The sequence below is a fragment of the Anastrepha obliqua genome, chromosome 1 (genome assembly GCF_027943255.1).
Source record: "Anastrepha obliqua isolate idAnaObli1 chromosome 1, idAnaObli1_1.0, whole genome shotgun sequence".
In the NCBI taxonomy this organism is placed as follows: Eukaryota; Metazoa; Arthropoda; class Insecta; order Diptera; family Tephritidae; genus Anastrepha; species Anastrepha obliqua.
Window position 1 is genome coordinate 71171545 of NC_072892.1, and position 16326 is coordinate 71187870.

A 16326-nucleotide genomic window follows, 5' to 3' on the forward strand; every position below is an offset into this window, starting at 1 on the left:
AAACAGTCGGCGCACTTGCGCATCGGCTCCCACTCCCTGTTGACAGATATGATTTCGAGGTTGTAAGAGACTTCGTTTATCTAGGAACCGACATTAACACTGGTACTAATGCCAGTCTTAAAATTGAGGGGAGAATCTCTCTTGTCAACAAGTGCTGCTTTGGGCTAAGTAGGCAATTGAGTAGTAAATTCCTCTCTCGACGAACAAAACTAACGCTGTTTAAGTCCCCCATCTAGCTTGTCCCATCGTATGGGACAGAAGCTGGACAATGTCAACATTCGATGAGGCGTCCCTTGGAGTGTTTGAGAGAAACATTCCGCGAAAGATTTTTGACCTTTGCTCGTTAGCTACAGCGATACTCGCAATGGAAAAAAGAGCTGAGTCATATCGTCTGAATTCAGGTCTGAAGATCAGGTGAAGAAAGTCTTGGCTTCACTTGGTATTTTTAACTGGCGCCGGTTAGCACAAGAAAGAAACGATTGACGCACTTTATTAAACTCGGCCAAAATCACGTAGGCGGTTATCGCGCCAATCAAGAAGAAGAAGAAAAGAAAGTACCAACTTCTAATATTCTGTACACTATACAGCAGCACTAACAGCATATCTTATCGAAAAGAAGTATCGAGTAAATTAATAAAATACTTTCATACCCAAGTACTTTCGATTAATATTAACATTATCTATGTTATCTATGATATTAACACGGTCAATATTGAACTGTATTGGTTTCTATGGCCATTTTACAGAATTGACCAAAATTTGGGCGAAAGGACAAACACTACGTGTAGAATAAAGTTGGAGGAAGAACACAAAAATATTATTTTGACAAGGAAGTATTTCTAGCGTATTAATCCTCTTAATCCAGCAACGAAATGTCGGAACGGAAAGTGTTAAATGTACGTTTGAATAGTTTAGAAAGCTACAATGCTTTACGCAAATGTTTACATCTTTACAGAAATATTATCCGCCGGATTTTGATCCTTCGAAAATCCCGCGTATGAAATTGGCTAAAAATCGGCAATACACTGTACGTTTAATGGCGCCATTCAACATGAGATGCAAGACTTGCGGTGAATACATTTATAAAGGGAAAAAGTTCAACGCTCGAAAGGAGGATGTCGAAAATGAAACGTATCTAGGAATACGTATTTATCGTTTCTACATCAAATGCACTCGTTGCCTTCAGGAGATTTCCTTTAAGACAGATCCGAAGAACACTGATTACGAAATCGAGGCAGGTGCAACAAGAAATTTCATGGCTTTAAAATTAGCGGAGGAACAAGCACGCAGGCAAATTGGTAAATGGAAATATAATTCATTTGATTTTACTTAAATTTAAATTCGTATCTTAGAGGAAGAGCGTGAAGAGGAAGCGAACAATCCCATGAAGTTGCTGGAGAATCGCACGCAACAGTCACGTAACGAAATAGAAATGCTTGAATCCCTGGAAGAGCTACGCGATTTAAATCGTCGCCAACACAACGTGGATTACGAATCAATGTTGCAACAGTATAATAACACAGAATCTGAACAGGAACGACTAAAGCGTGAGGAAAAAGAAGATGAAGATTTCGTGAGGTGAGCTAAAGCTTATCTAAATTATTTTATCGACATTTTTATATAAAATGTTACTCTCTAACAGGTCCATAAATTTCAAAACAAATAAATCTAGTGGGAAAATTGTTGCTGAAGAAATAATAGAAGAAATTAAAGACGAGACATCTTTACCATCTGAAGCAAAGAAAGTGAAAGTCAGCATGCCATTAGCATCTGCCGTCAGTATTTCAAAAAATAAATCTTGCACAACAAAAACTTCGAACCTCGTAAAAAGGAAAACGCCGCTTGTTATACCGAAATCCAATCCACCAACTGCAGCAGTTTCTTCCGAAGGGGTGAATGCAAATTCCAGTAAATTAGAAAGTGCAAAACATGCTGAAAATAAAAATGGAGGGCTATCGTTGCTTTCAAATTATCTCAGTAGTTCCGAAGAATCGAACTGAATAATAGAATGCCTTACAATAAATATTAACTTGCATCTGAGTAATCAACATAGCGTCTTATTGTTGTTGGAACCATAAAACAGTGGGAACTGAACCTTGCGTCTCGAAGGCTTTGATGCAAGTACTTGAGATTTTCTTTATCGGATTTATGCAAATTTTGAAAAAAACTTTCGCTTTAGCCATTACTGAAAAAAATGTATGTAGAATCAAAGAAAACAATGACATTTTGTATTGCCACTCATTGAATTAATGTTAATCTATGGAATATAAAATTATTGATGGGAAAGTACCATGTATATTCTCCGGTACGATTTTTAAATACATACATAAGAACTACTCAAGTATAAGTTATCGAAATTAAGTTTTGTTTTATTTCTTTCGAATTTTTTTTTTTTAATTTTGTCTGATAATCTATTTTAACAAATTTTAGTTAACAGTTCAAAGGCACCTGTCCCATTTCGCACGGGCAGCCCAACAATTAAACGACCTGATGGTGAGCTGAGGTCATCTATACGCCCGCTTCCGGCTGCATTTTTTAAGAATTGTAAACAAGATTCAAATGACATTTGTTGCAATGGCGAAGACGAATGTTCCATGCCTTTTCGTGAGAGTGGTTGAAAAGTGCCATTAAAAGTCATATAATCAGCAATTAACGATAAATGACGTCTATCAACAGTAATTCCGTACACCTTGAAAACATTTGTCACTTCTTTAATTATAACCTGCGCCGCTGCTTCGATTCCATATGTTTTTGCAATCGCATGTATATCATTAGAATAAAGGCGATTCAAATCTAAAACATCGTTGTATTTGAATACTTCGATAATGTTAATACCGTCAGTTTTGAGCAAATTAACATCATTGTCGCCTTTATATATAATAGCACGTTTTATATTCTGTACTTCATGCACCACACATTTACTGGCCAATTCTCGAATTATAGAAGAAATATCTGGTTTCTTGTACTTCATATTTAGCTAATATCAACAAGAAAATATCATATATTAGTATTTGACATATTTATTATTTAGCCGTAAAAACGTTTTTACTTACATTAAAGGTGAGCTTGCACCACTGATGTTTTTCTTTGTCGTAAGTATATTCTTGAACCAACTCATTGTTCAACACAGTCTCGACAAGAGCGTCAATCGTGTCCGATTTGCCTGTATCCTCTTCATCTTCATTTTCTCCCACTCCAATCTCATCATCATCATCAGCATCTTTAATTTCTTCTAATTCTTCAGGGTCATCATATTCAGTTTCGTCTTGTTTGCGGGATTTAAACTTTCTACCAGTTGCGTCATCCTCCTCGTTCTACAATATGCATGTAAATATACAAAAATTCTGGATATGTTATCGATTTTATTTCTTTTTACCGCATTTTCGTCATCTGATGAATCCACTTCACCCCCATTCGTTGATTTATCTTTTTTGAAGTGATCGCTGACTTCATTTCTAGATTCATCTTCGTCTAAATCTTTATCATGGCTTTCCTTGTTGCTACCGACTTTATCTTCATTTATTTCAATTCTAAAACCATTAACACATATATTTTTTTAAATCAGAATGTAGTGTAACAATTCTAAAGTTACATAAATTCTTCTTAATTTCATCATTTATTATTACTTACATAGATTTCTTGCTCTTTGAGGACCTTATAACAGCACGAAACAGTACCTTGAAAAATATCTCGCTCATATATTTCAGCACCTTTTTCGGTCGTACACAGAAATCGTCCTGATAGGCTTCCCGGGGAAGAAATTGAAATCGTAAAATATATTGATGCGCACGTTCAGGTTTTAGCACCAGTTTGGTTTTCACCTTAACAACTTGAATGGAGAATAAAACAAGTTAAAACACTAGCAATACAAACAAAAACAAGAATAAAGAAAATACTTTTTTATAACTTACATTGTAGTATGTCCGCAAGGGTTACGCGATTCAACTTAATACGTAATTTATCGGCATTTTTCGACTGATTCATCTTTATTGGAATATCCATTGACGGCGTTTTGATGTTAGCAGAAGCTAGCATTAAAATTTCGCGTAAGCGGGGAATACCTAGTGTGACGTTCATTTCACCACGACCGGCAAAGTGAAAAGTATTCAATGTCATCTGAGTGGAAGGTTCACCAATAGATTGTGCGGCTAATAATCCAACGGGTTCTCCTGGCGAGGCCAATGCTTTCAAATTTTTTATATATATTATGTCATCTATCGCAGCTTTACTGTTTGGATATTTTTTCATATAGTCTTCTACTAGTTTTTCGAGTCGTTCAGAAGTACTACCGTAACAGTTGTCCTGTTTGTAAACAGATGTTGTGGGATCAGGACAACGCGCACTCAATTTTTTGTAAAATTCTTTTGTCTCTGCGTCAGCTTTTCTCCAAAGCTTCTGTTTATATTCATCTCCCATGCTACGTCCTGTCTTGGAATTTAATTCATCTAAATTCCCTTTTGCTTGAGAGTTTGCTGAAAAATTAGCAAAGGCTGAGGGTATCCTCTTTGTTTCAGGTGAATCGAGCTTTCCATTGTGCTTATTTTGCCATTTTCGAAGCTTCTTTACATGTCTTGAGATTCTCAATAGTGTTTGCTCATCTTTGATACTTCTCAGTTCGTTTGGGTGAATAATTGCTGTAGAATTAAGTGCCAAAAATTGCATACAAAACTTTGTATTGAAGAATTTTGACTTCAGAATATCCAATCCATCTTCGCCATACAGATACTGTACAACGCTGCTATCGCTATCACGTACCGTCATATCATAACCAACTGTAAGCCCCTCCAGATGCTTTATAAGACAGCGTTGCAAATAACCTGAACGTGAAGTTTTAACAGCGGTATCAATGAGTCCTTCACGTCCGGCCATGCAATGAAAGAAAAAATCTTGCGGCTGTATGCCGGTCATAAAGCGGCCATCAATGAAACCACCCGATTTTGGCGACGTCTCAAACGCTGTGAAGCTTGGTAATGATTTGCCAGATATCATTAACGGTGGACGTTTTCCTTCCAATTCAATTTGGCCCAACAAACATGAAATTTGCATAGTATTTACCATAGATCCTTTTGCGCCGGATAACACCATTAATTGTAAATTGTTTTGTGGGAATTTGGAAATCAGACCATCTGGCAGGCAAGTTCGATTTATATCGTTGGTATAACGATCCAGCAAATATTTGTATTTGCGATCTAAAATAACACGAAATTTGGGATCTTTTGTGTACGCTTCTTCCATTTTTCCAACAAGCACATCAAGCGAAGGTATCTCGTCCAAATCTAAAGCAGCAGCAACAGCTGAGTCGCCAGTCTAAAATTATTATTAATTTGAAGAATTCTTTAAGACCCTTTCACAATTTTTTTCAACTTACTCTACGACATTCTTTGACAATTTTACGCCTCTGTGCGTCTGCGTCAGCCGTTACTAAAATATCCTGTACACCAAGCGTAAATCCTTCTCGTTGCAAAAATGTTGTAAATACTTTTGTAAATGCAGTCAACAGACGCGTTGATACTTGGCCGCCATACAACTGTAAATATATATTAAAAGTACGATTTCATGTCAAATTCATGCAAGAAATTACCATTGACATACCTCATACATGCAATGAATTAAACCATAAGTTGTTGCGCCATACTGCTGTTTGTCTAGGACCCCAGTAAGCAGCTCTCCTTTATGGATTATAACATTGCTTTCACACAGCTCGCCGCCACCTAAAGCACCGCATGCAGCTTCATGAGCCATTGAAACAATCCAGTGCTTTTTAAATTAAATATTGGAACAGTGTTCAAAATTTCTTAATGAAAAACATTACTTTTTTCTTACTTTTGAATTAATTTTTGCTTGTGTATGTAAATTTATTCTTGAATATCCTTCTGGTGTCAAGTTGATGATTATTGTTGAAAGAACCTAAGTGCAAAAGAAAATTTAACTCAATATGTAGGCAATTGACTCCTAACCATATTTACCTGCTTTCCTGACCAAAGCATGGTCGGCTTTAAAATTGTTGGTCGAAGGAGTTTTATTTTGTCTCTTAAATCCGAGAGACCTTGGTACACAAGTTGTTGATAGTCTTCTCGGTTAAAGAAACGTCCGCGTATGGATAATTTTACACCCGAAATAACGTGATCCTGAATTAAACCTCCCAGAGGGGTACCGTCTTTAGGTACCAGATAATTGTTTGCAACGTTTACTACAAATAAAATTGAATCGAAAAGTACTTTCAATATCTGGCATATACATTTCTAAGCATTAATTACCTAAATTATACGCCTCCGCTCTCGCTACTTCACTTTGCGGAAGATGAGCATTCATTTCGTCACCATCGAAATCAGCATTGTATGCCTTGCAGTTCGAATAATGTAGACGAAAAGTCTTTTCACCAGGCAGTATGCGTGCTTTATGTGCCATGATTGATGGTCGATGAAGTGACGGCTGGCGATTGAGCAAGAGTACGTCACCATTAAGCACATGACGATGCACCACTTTTATTCCATTTTCCGGATAATTAAAAAGTAGTTTAGCCATGCTTTCACGTTTTGCAGCGTTATCTGCGGGTATAAGGGTTGTATAACCCTTTTCATCTTGAATATAGTTGGCTCTGAGAATATAATATTAGGTTGTACATAAACATATATTCAGTATAACAATTAAGCATGTGCTAGCTCACCCAGGGTGGATATCAGGACCGTTCATAACCATTTTACGCAATTCAGCGACGTTCCAAGGTGTTACCGGTACGGGGTAACTTAATTTGCGTGCAAAAATATCTGGAATGCCCACTTCCTCGACGTTGATATTTGGGTCGGGTGTTATAACAGTTCTAGCTGCATAGTTTACACGTTTACCCATCATATGCTTGCGTATTAGGCCTTCCTTTTTTTCTAAAACTTGTTTAAGGCCTTGAGAAGATGGGGAATCTCTACTAGCGGTTATATCCAACAATAAATCAACTGATGTTTGTAGAGTTTGCCATGCATTGTACAGCTTCTCATATGGGGATTCCCCTTTAGTACTTTCATAAACACGTTGCGCCTCTTCGGGTAGCTCTTCTCGTAGCCCTTTTAGATGCTTTATAACTACACGCAACACGGCGTTGTTTTCAATTATAGACCTATAAATTGCAGTTTGTGGATGCTCTAGAATTTGGTCATGTAAAATGTTGGGTGGACGGGCTTTAGGTGGTACTACTGCTATAGTATCCATAAAAAATATATCAACAGGGCAACTATTACCACTATTATTTAGCTTCAATATGGGACACAAAAGTTTTAATAAATCTGGGTAGTTCAAATAAATTTGTCGCAAAAATTTGCGGCACTCATCAGCGAAAATCGATTTGTTTTGTCCAGTGAACTGGCGTGCTTCCGGCATCCTAAACACATAATCAATCAGATAAAAGCAATAGAAAATTGTATTAAGAGAAAATATACACTTACGAATTCCTCATCTCTTCCGCTGTAATGTAGTAAATAAGTTTTCGGTACAAATAGCGAATATTACGCAACGGCTTCTTGCAATGAATACATTTTTTAAAAGCTACACGTTGAAAAGCGGCATGAACTATAGCTGACCGTATTCCACAGGAAGTCTTCGTGTTATTAGATACATTTGAATGTCCTAATCAAAACCAACTGTAGTTCCATGTATTTGACTTTACAATTAAAATTACCTTTTTTCAAAAGTTCAAACATAGCTGCTATGTGCGGGTGCACATATTCTCCACTTTCCAGTTTAACCAAATTTTCATCATTTTGACACACTACCTCTGATTTAAATATTTCTAGTTCTTGCGCTTCGGCGATGTATCCCGCATCTAAAAGGCGCAATTGTAATGCGAGTACTTCACATACATGAACTGGAAGAGAATGTTTATGCTAATAAATAAATATGCTCAAATATAAAAATAGTAAATATATAACAAAAATTTCTACCTTTTAATTGAATTTTGAAGCAGTTTAAGCAAAAAATGCTCAAAATTTTTTGTACAAGTTTTATGAAGAATGGATTAAATACTAAAGTATTTAGCTCAATATGACCCATATGTCCTGGGCATTCCTGTATGTTATAGCAAGTGGCACACGGCTCCATTCGACGGCCGTAAGTGCCCATTAAGCTGTCGTACAAACCGCCGGGCAAAGGATGCCCCAGTGGATCGAATGTTAGGCCAGTGATAATTTTAACTACACTTAGTCGCTTAATTTCTTCACTGCTGAACACGCCAAATTCCAGATCCGAAGGAAGCATATCGACTTCCAACGCGTTGCCCTTCCTCATTTTTCTCTACTTTCGACAAAATTTAGTATTAATAAGCTACACTTTTATCCAAAAAATTTAGCGAAAAAAACGTGTTTAGGTACCAATTTTAACAGCTAAGCACATGAATCGTCTTTGATTTAGTGTTGGTCGCTCGTTTGACAGGAGAGTAGTATGAATGTAAATATAAGGCTCAATTCACAATGAGACCTCAAGCCCGTAATATATTACATGCAAATATCGCATGGCTACACTGTACAAAAATAGAGTAGCATATTTTTCTATTAATAGTGAAGTTAGTCTATGTTCAGAAACATGTTTTTCATGCATGGAAAATGTTGCTGGAATGACACACCTCGGCCGAATATAAAAGCAGGACATTTTGGTAACGTAGAACCGTTGCCGTGGAAATTGAAAGTGTTTTGAGTTTGCTCGCAAAAATATCGGTGTGAGAAATATGAAGATGGATGGAGGATGGTTCCATATGTAGAAGTCCACGTAAGTGGGGAAAGTTACTGATCGCCATTCACTTGGGAGTAGCTAGGACGATTCTTCTACATATGGTTCATGCAGCTCACAACTTCCGGGACTAGCCCATGTATTCTCGGGGTAGCTTCCGCACACCCGTTCGAGAGCGAGCCAACGTGAGAAGCATCCCAGGATAGCTGGCTGTGTGCTGGGTTTGGGACCCGCCACGTAAAATGAAAACAGCAACAAAGCCTCGGATGAGAATTTCCTGTACTGCTGACGACCCCTGCAAACAAACTAAGGATAACGAGGGCATGCACCTGGAATGTCCGTTACCTTAATGGGGAAGGTGCCTCTGCCCAGCTAGTTGATGTCCTCGAGAGAGTAAAGGCTGATATCACTGCCATTCACGAGATGCGATGGACGGGGTAAGGCAGGAAAGAGGAAAACCGAAAACTCCATGGTGGGCCATTGACATAGCAACCTAAGAAGGGAATGCAGAACTGAGTATAATGAAGTGAGGAGAATCAACTGGTGGGTCGGATACAAAGACTCAACGCAGATTTAAGTATGCCAATAGGGCAGCAAAAACAACGTCTTGGAGAGATTTCTGTCAAAAGATAGAAAGCCCTTCTGAGGCCAGCAGACTCAGGAAAGTCGTATCAATGAGCCCCAACAACCCTAGTTATCTCATGAAAGAGGTGAAGCGAAGAAATACTAGAACCATTAATTCAGACACACTTTCCAGCTTGTCTATGCAATGAAGGCGGTAGAACTCATCCTAGAGTTCACAATTAAGATCCCCCAATAGATTTTATAACGGAGGACAATATAAAATTTGCCATCGGCAATTTCCAACCTTATAAATCACCGGGACCAGATGGAATTATCCCCGCTGACCTGCAACACACAATAAGTGCCTCAATTTTTGAGGCAGTAGTACGATTTAATTATATCCCCAAGAAATTGGTTGAAGTAAAAGTGGTCCTCATTCTCAAAGCAGGAAAAACCACACATACAAAACCGAAGGACTACAGGCCGATTAGCCTATCATCCTTTCTGTTAAAAACGTTAGGCCGATTGCTAGATGGGCACATCAAAGGAAAGATTAGCAACAAGCTATCACCTTCTCAACATACATACAGCAAAGGCAAATCAGTAGAGACAGCGATCGCTAGTCGGGCGGACGATACGCGCAGATTAAGTGAAACATCCATAAAGACATTTCCGATCAGGTGTTCACCTAAGGGTAGGGTAATTTCTCCATTTCTGTAGATCCTGACCGTCAATAATCTCCTTCAGGAACTGGAAAAATGGGAGGTAGGATAATTTCATATGCGATGATATTGTAATAGCAATCTCTGGCAAATACCTTCCAAAACCGTGTGATCTTCAACAAAGAGCTCTCAACAGACTATCACTATGGAGCAAAAGTCGAGGACTAGAAGTAAATCCGAAAAAACGCAACTGATGCTGTTCAGAAGAAAACATAAAACACCTGCTCTTCAACAAATACTTTTAGGGGGACAACCCGTTAGGGTAACAGAAAACGCTAAATATCTAGGGCTTGTACTAGATAGGAAGCTAAATTGGGGGCTCACAGTCGCAGATAAAGTACGCAAAGCTACAACGGCGCTATACTCCTGCGGAAGGCTCATTGGGAAAAAAGTGGGGTTTGAAACCCAGAATGATAGACAGGTTGTACACAGCAGTAGTTAGCCCAGTCCTCTACTACGGCATTGCAATATGCTGGAATGCCCTGGAGAAGGGCGTGAACATAAAAAGAGTTGACAGGGTCCAAAGACTTGTATCTGTTCTTATAGCCGTGCAATGTCGACCACACCATCGAAAGCATTATATGTGATATTAAACTTTCGGTAGACCTGCAGTCAAAGTACATTGCGCGCAGTGCAGCAATAAGGCTGAGCACTTTAAGTAAGTGGTCAAACACAGACTATGGCCATGGTAAAATCCTGGATGGCAGTTAGGAACTTCCCGGACAGGTGGACTATACAGTCTCAATACACTACAACGTTCGTGACCCTCCTACCCTCGAGGGAAGAGTGGAAACCGGACGTGGTAAGACAGGGCGAGTTCATCCATGTATATCCATGTCTCAAAGCTCGAGGGCAGGGTGGGCGGAGGTGTATATTCCGAGTATCTGATGATCTGCTTCAGTTTTCGGTTTCCCTACCAGCTGGTGGTAGCAGAGGACCTCCTCTACGTTGAAAAGATAAGGTGGAGAAGGACTTGGCTTCACTAGGTGTGTCCAATTGGCGCTGATTAACACGATAAAGAAACAACGTTGTTAAATTCGACCAAAATCGCGTAAACGGTTATCGCGCCAATTAAGAAGAAGAAGAGGAAAATGAAGAAATACTACTCAAATAAAATTGAAAAGTCAATACAATCGAGTTTTGAATGGAGCCTGGCTTCCTTGTAGCATTGCCAGCGGTACTTATAAATTTTACGATAAAACAAAATTTTTATAAGTGCTATAAATTATAACATTTAAGCGTTGCTGGGTTGAAGATTGCTGTATACAGAGATCGTTAATGTATAGAGAAGTCTCAATGACAGGCACGTATGGAATTTTGAGGGGTACTCGTTTCGCGAAGACTAATCACCACAGACACATTTTTCACCAAAAGTTAACAGTAAGGGACTGGATTATATAAATTTAGCAGCAGTCGATAAGAATTTGTTGGTGATTAGAAGCTAAGAATGTTAGGTAGCTTTTTAATATGACGTATATATTTGAATTTTTTCCAAATCATCCAGAATTATATACATTATTATGTCCGTCTGTCTGGTGCTCGTAAAACTTTGTTGAATTCCCTTCAACTGAATCAAAAACCTCTATAGAAAACGCTTCATTACCAGGTCGAAATTACATTAAAGGCTTTAATATTTGAAATAGCAAATTAAGATTTTTTTAAAATAAGTATTTTTTTTAATATCATGTCAGCTAATACGCGTATTTCTTGCCTGCGGTCAATCTTTTTCTGACTAAACAATCAAATAAACCAATGAGCTGTTTACTAATCTACTAATTCACTAATAATAGCAGTCTCGATTCACGCCGCCATCTATTTACGTATAACATGACAATATATTTCCTTTAGCACACAGACCATAAAATAGAGACCGAAAATTTAAATAATTTTTGTTATTTGAGATGTTTATGAATGATTTCCATATAGTAATCGAATAGTACGTTCACATATATAGTAAGTATATGATCCACTTTTTCAAAATCAAAATCCGTAATTAAAAAGCGCGATTTCTCCCAAAATCTGAGATTATAAAATATTCCTAGATAATAACTATACTTTTTGACATACAACCCTGTGTTATCGATAATTTTTATTACGAACGTAAGGAGAAACATCAAAATAAAACTTAAATGAAATGGATGCCGGCAAAGAAAACAAGCCTGTAAACATAATTGTAATCAAATTTTTGTTAAATATTATTCATTATGGACTCATTTCACAGAAAAAAGCGTGTGTCCATATACGTTTTGTCCTTTTATTACTTACTACAAAATGTAATATAGAATATCCCATGCGCATTGCTCCCATAATTTTTGAAATCTCAGTAAACGTCGCATACGGATTTCCTCCAACTGTTTATTATTAGCAGTCAATTGCGCAATTAAATTAGCTACTCCTTCTCCTTGTATTTTCTTCATATCGTTAATAATAATTAAAGAAATCAGAAACACCGAAATATTCCACCAAAAAAGGCAGTATTGACAGCTGATTGTCAATTTTGCAGGTAATCTGTCATATGTGAACGGGTAGATTAATTTGGTGGATTTATAGATGATTAATGCTTATTTGAACGTATCATAGACAACAAAAAGATGATCTGTGCTCCTTGCTATGATAACTAGTATCTTCCTACATAGAGTTATAATTATTTGTTACAAGCGAGTAATCGTAGGACATATTGTATACTCTTCAAATCGGGCTTTTGGCTAAACTTGGTATCCCTTGAAGCCAGCTGTCGGAAATGAAGTGTAACCTAAAATTAATAAATTTATTTTCATGCAGTAGATAGTCTGTGCACAACAAACAATTTTCAAAATGCCTCCAAAGAAGGATACAAAAGGCGGTAGCAGAGATAACAAAGCAGTGGGTAGTAAAAAAGGAGGTGGTGCAGCAAGTGAAGAAAAAGGTGGGAAATTGTTTCCGGATTTTCGTTGAGTTCAATTAAATTTTCTTCTTTCGGCAGGTAAGGAAAAGAAAGGTGGAAATGCTGTAAAAGTAAGACACATACTTTGCGAAAAGCAAGGCAAGATACTAGAGGCTTTGGAGAAGTTGAAAGCAGGCCAAAAATTCCCCGAGGTAGCAGCCGCGTACAGTGAAGATAAGGCCCGTCAGGGTGGTGACTTAGGTTGGCAAATTCGTGGTGCTATGGTAGGACCCTTCCAAGATGCCGCCTTCGCTTTGCCTGTTTCGAATGTAACCAATCCAGTGTACACAGATCCACCCATAAAGACTAAGTTTGGCTATCACATTATAATGGTGGAAGGGAAGAAATAGATATGCATTTCCTTGTTGTAGAATTAAAAAAAGCTTCAGTAGACGTTTGATCGGTATTGTATTAAATAAACTCAATTTAATAAATTTACAGGATTTTATAAATATGCTTTAAGCCAGATTATGATTTTAGATAAAAATGTTAACAGTGCTTGTGTTGACCTTCCGTCTTTTAATAGAAGCTTGAGGTAAATATACTTTTCACTTCTTGCCAGCGTCTTCTTTCAATCCTACCGTACGATTGAAGACAATATGATCTGTAGTCGTGTCCGGATCGACTGAGAAGAAGCCAATTCTTTCGAACTGGAACTTTTCATACACCTTAACATTGGACAGTACGTGATCAGCACACGCTTCTAATACCACCAAAGAATCTTCATTGATGTCAGAGAGGAAACCACCGGGAACTTCATTGGTGTCTTCTGGGTTTTTGTGCTTGAATAATCGTTCGTAAAGTCTTACTTCCAGTTTGATGGGCTGGGAAACCCATTGTATAAAGGCTTTCGGTTTTTCTGCTTGTTCTGCGGGTGTACATTCACAGATAAGTTCAAATACCTCACCAGTTTGTGGATTTCGTTTCACCTCTTTCACAGATATGACCAAGCCAGCGTGCCGCAAACCAACAGTTTGGTCTAAAGCGAGGCGTCGGTAACCTTTTTCAGGTTCTAACTTAAAATCACTTTTTTCAATGTAAATTATACGATCCAATACAATCTGGTGACTGCCTAAATCCGGATTTTGTGGGAAGTTAGGCACTTCTATTACGATGGGTTTGTCATGTGGGAAGTTGTTGAGTGTTATTTTAAGTGGTTCCAGAACTACCAGCCGCCGTGGTGCGCTTACGTTAAGAACATCGCGTACTGCTGCCTCGAGCATACTAGGATCAACCGAAATCTGAGCACCTGTGACGCCCATTTGTGCGCAAAAGTTATTTATGGCTTCCGCAGGAAAACCTCGGCGACGTAACGCGGTTAATGTGAACAGGCGTGGATCATCCCAGTCGGAGACAATACGCTCAGTTATAAGTTTATTAATTTTACGTTTAGAGACAAGTGCATAGTTCATGTTTAGGCGACCGTATTCCCATTGGACGGGACAGTAGATTTCCAGAGCATTACAGAGCCAATAATAGGAAGAACGTCGTGACTGAAACTCTTTGGTACAAAGTGAATGAGTAATATTCTCGATAGAGTCACAGAGACAGTGAGTATAATCGTACGTAGGATAAATGCACCTATGGAACAAAAATCGTATGCTTAGTGTAAGTTTATAAATGCTAGTAAGAGTTTAAACTCACCAGTTGTTTCCGGTGCGATGATGCGGTATAAATTTAATGCGATAAGCAACTGGATCTACTTTGCCCTCTTCTAATGTTAGCTTTAAACGAAGCGTTGCTGCACCTTCATCAATTTTACCATTTTTCATATCGTCAAAGAGTTGTAAAGACTCTTCGATTGGACGCTCGCGCCAGGGGCTTGGTTTTGGGTTGAATCCCTTCATTTCATCTGCACTCTGGTGGCAAACGTATGCCAAGCCTTTGCGTATCAGCACTACCGCCCACTCGTATAATTGCTGGAAATTGTCCGAGGAGTGCGTCACTTTGTATGGCTTATAGCCCAACCATTCGACCATGTCGCGTATGCCGACAAAGAATTTCTCTTCTTCTTTCTCAGGGTTTGTATCGTCATAGCGGAGATAGCAAACTCCGCCCTTTGAAGCAGCATAACCAAAGTTTATGTTAATTGCTTTTGCGTGACCAATATGTAGAATGCCGTTTGGTTCAGGTGGGAAACGTGTTTGCACTCTACCGCCCGTTTGTTTTAGATGTTCCTTGAGTAGCCTTTCCGTATGTTCCGTTACCACATAACCATCAGTTTTGTAATTCTCACCAGGGGTGTGGAAGTGCACTTTCGTTTTCATGAGCTCCGCTATGGTGCTTGCGCCATCGTTATTATCCGTAGCTATATTTGATTCATTCCCATTACTGTTGTTCGTACTAAATTTTTCGGATGCATTCACCTTTGGTTTTTCTTTCTTTTTTTCTGCCTTCGGTGGTGGTTTTAAATCCTCGTCAGTCTTTGGGCCGAGCAAATCGAATATTTCTACATCTATCGCTGATTTTACCGACTTAGCGTCTGCCCATTTGAGTTGCGCACGCACTTCTTGCATAATTTTGAATGAATTGAAATGATAGCGCTGTTCCAGCAGCGCAGCTTTATGCAACTGCACTTGCTCTTGCACAGCACGTTCGATCTCTTCTGGAGTGACGACGACACCGACCCCACATGCTTCTTCGAATTCCTGTATGTTGATTGCTACTCCTATCTTTTGAACATTTTTCAACAAATACTCGATAGCCGCATCCACTCGCAACGTGGTGTCTAACTTGCGTTCCGCTATATAGCGGGTGAGTAGTGGTAGATGTTGGGCTATTTGTGGTTTGATTTTACTGGCCATATGATAAACCAGCATACCCACACCTTCGTGAAGTGGTACCCCTTTAACTTCAGTCAGTGCCAGTTGTAAATTTTTTGTAACATTTGCGTTCTTTAGGGTCTCTTTAGCCTTTTGTTCGCTCATTCCGAGCGACTGGAATTGAAAGAGCAGTTCCTGATTCGTCATTTTCCACTGCTTAGGGTAAAATATACGGAATATTTATTTGATTAAGATACAGATAATATTAACTGGTTTTTTTATTGTTAAGTTGTAAGTATTTAAAAAAAAGGTGATGAAACTTTCACTTCGCTAAGAGTCTATGCCCTCCGGTGAGTGGAAAAGGCAATGTGGCAAACGTCAAAATTGCTGTAACAGCTGATGCAATACAACGTAGGGTTGCCTGTAGAAAAATTGTTTAAGAGTGCTAAAAGTACGTTCACATATGCAGTAACCTCCAATAAATCCACAAAGTTAATCTACCCGTATCTACAAAATGACAATCAGCTACCAGTGGTGTTTTGAAAGGTTTTTCTACATAGAAATTGCTTTGGTGGATTATTTGGGTTGTTTAATTGTTATTAACGAAATGAAGAAAACACAAGGAAAATGAGTAGTTAATTTA

At 38.4% G+C, this 16326-nt stretch overlaps 4 protein-coding genes across 4 annotated transcripts; 2 read left to right on the forward strand and 2 right to left on the reverse strand.

Annotated features, from left to right (window-relative positions):
* Positions 1–640: 640 nt before the first annotated feature.
* Positions 641–2357, forward strand: LOC129240270 (splicing factor YJU2). The gene is made up of 4 exons (XM_054875967.1): positions 641–896; positions 956–1298; positions 1353–1578; positions 1643–2357. Exons 1-4 carry the CDS (start codon positions 873–875, stop codon positions 1998–2000), a joined length of 951 nt encoding a protein of 316 aa, XP_054731942.1. The 5' UTR covers positions 641–872; the 3' UTR covers positions 2001–2357.
* LOC129240266 (DNA-directed RNA polymerase I subunit RPA1) lies at positions 2343–8400 on the reverse strand. The gene is made up of 14 exons (XM_054875956.1): positions 7932–8400; positions 7670–7855; positions 7437–7617; positions 6668–7372; positions 6258–6598; positions 5967–6190; positions 5824–5907; positions 5593–5757; positions 5369–5527; positions 3912–5307; positions 3631–3829; positions 3377–3530; positions 3054–3314; positions 2343–2977 (listed from the first exon to the last, which is right to left on the reverse strand). Exons 1-14 carry the CDS (start codon positions 8272–8274, stop codon positions 2417–2419), a joined length of 4959 nt encoding a protein of 1652 aa, XP_054731931.1. The 5' UTR covers positions 8275–8400; the 3' UTR covers positions 2343–2416.
* Positions 8401–12665: 4265 nt separating this feature from the next.
* On the forward strand, positions 12666–13383 carry LOC129249897 (peptidyl-prolyl cis-trans isomerase NIMA-interacting 4). The gene is made up of 2 exons (XM_054889565.1): positions 12666–12903; positions 12961–13383. Exons 1-2 carry the CDS (start codon positions 12813–12815, stop codon positions 13269–13271), a joined length of 402 nt encoding a protein of 133 aa, XP_054745540.1. The 5' UTR covers positions 12666–12812; the 3' UTR covers positions 13272–13383.
* On the reverse strand, positions 13311–16032 carry LOC129249890 (probable glutamine--tRNA ligase). Its single transcript, XM_054889563.1, has 2 exons — positions 14566–16032; positions 13311–14502 (listed from the first exon to the last, which is right to left on the reverse strand). The coding sequence occupies exons 1-2, from the start codon at positions 15888–15890 to the stop codon at positions 13470–13472; spliced, it is 2358 nt and encodes a 785-aa protein (XP_054745538.1). The 5' UTR covers positions 15891–16032; the 3' UTR covers positions 13311–13469.
* Positions 16033–16326: the final 294 nt, after the last annotated feature.

What these genes read in the sequence shown, in the direction of transcription:
- LOC129240270 (XM_054875967.1), top strand. Translation starts at nt 873, where the DNA reads ATGTCGGAACGGAAAGTGTTAAAT. An exon ending in ACAAGCACGCAGGCAAATTG is followed by an intron (nt 1,299 to 1,352) that starts GTAAATGGAAAT and finishes TTCGTATCTTAG; the next exon opens with AGGAAGAGCGTGAAGAGGAA. An exon ending in GAAGATGAAGATTTCGTGAG is followed by an intron (nt 1,579 to 1,642) that starts GTGAGCTAAAGC and finishes ACTCTCTAACAG; the next exon opens with GTCCATAAATTTCAAAACAA.
- LOC129240266 (XM_054875956.1), bottom strand. Translation starts at nt 8,274, where the DNA reads ATGAGGAAGGGCAACGCGTTGGAAGTCGATATGCTTCCTTCGGATCTG. An exon ending in CTTCAAAATTCAATTAAAAG is followed by an intron (nt 7,856 to 7,931) that starts GTAGAAATTTTT and finishes ATTCTCTTCCAG; the next exon opens with TTCATGTATGTGAAGTACTC. An exon ending in CATCAGATGACGAAAATGCG is followed by an intron (nt 3,315 to 3,376) that starts GTAAAAAGAAAT and finishes TGCATATTGTAG; the next exon opens with AACGAGGAGGATGACGCAAC.
- LOC129249897 (XM_054889565.1), top strand. Translation starts at nt 12,813, where the DNA reads ATGCCTCCAAAGAAGGATACAAAAGGCGGTAGCAGAGATAACAAAGCA. An exon ending in TGCAGCAAGTGAAGAAAAAG is followed by an intron (nt 12,904 to 12,960) that starts GTGGGAAATTGT and finishes TTCTTTCGGCAG; the next exon opens with GTAAGGAAAAGAAAGGTGGA.
- LOC129249890 (XM_054889563.1), bottom strand. Translation starts at nt 15,890, where the DNA reads ATGACGAATCAGGAACTGCTCTTTCAATTCCAGTCGCTCGGAATGAGC. An exon ending in CATCGCACCGGAAACAACTG is followed by an intron (nt 14,503 to 14,565) that starts GTGAGTTTAAAC and finishes TTTGTTCCATAG; the next exon opens with GTGCATTTATCCTACGTACG.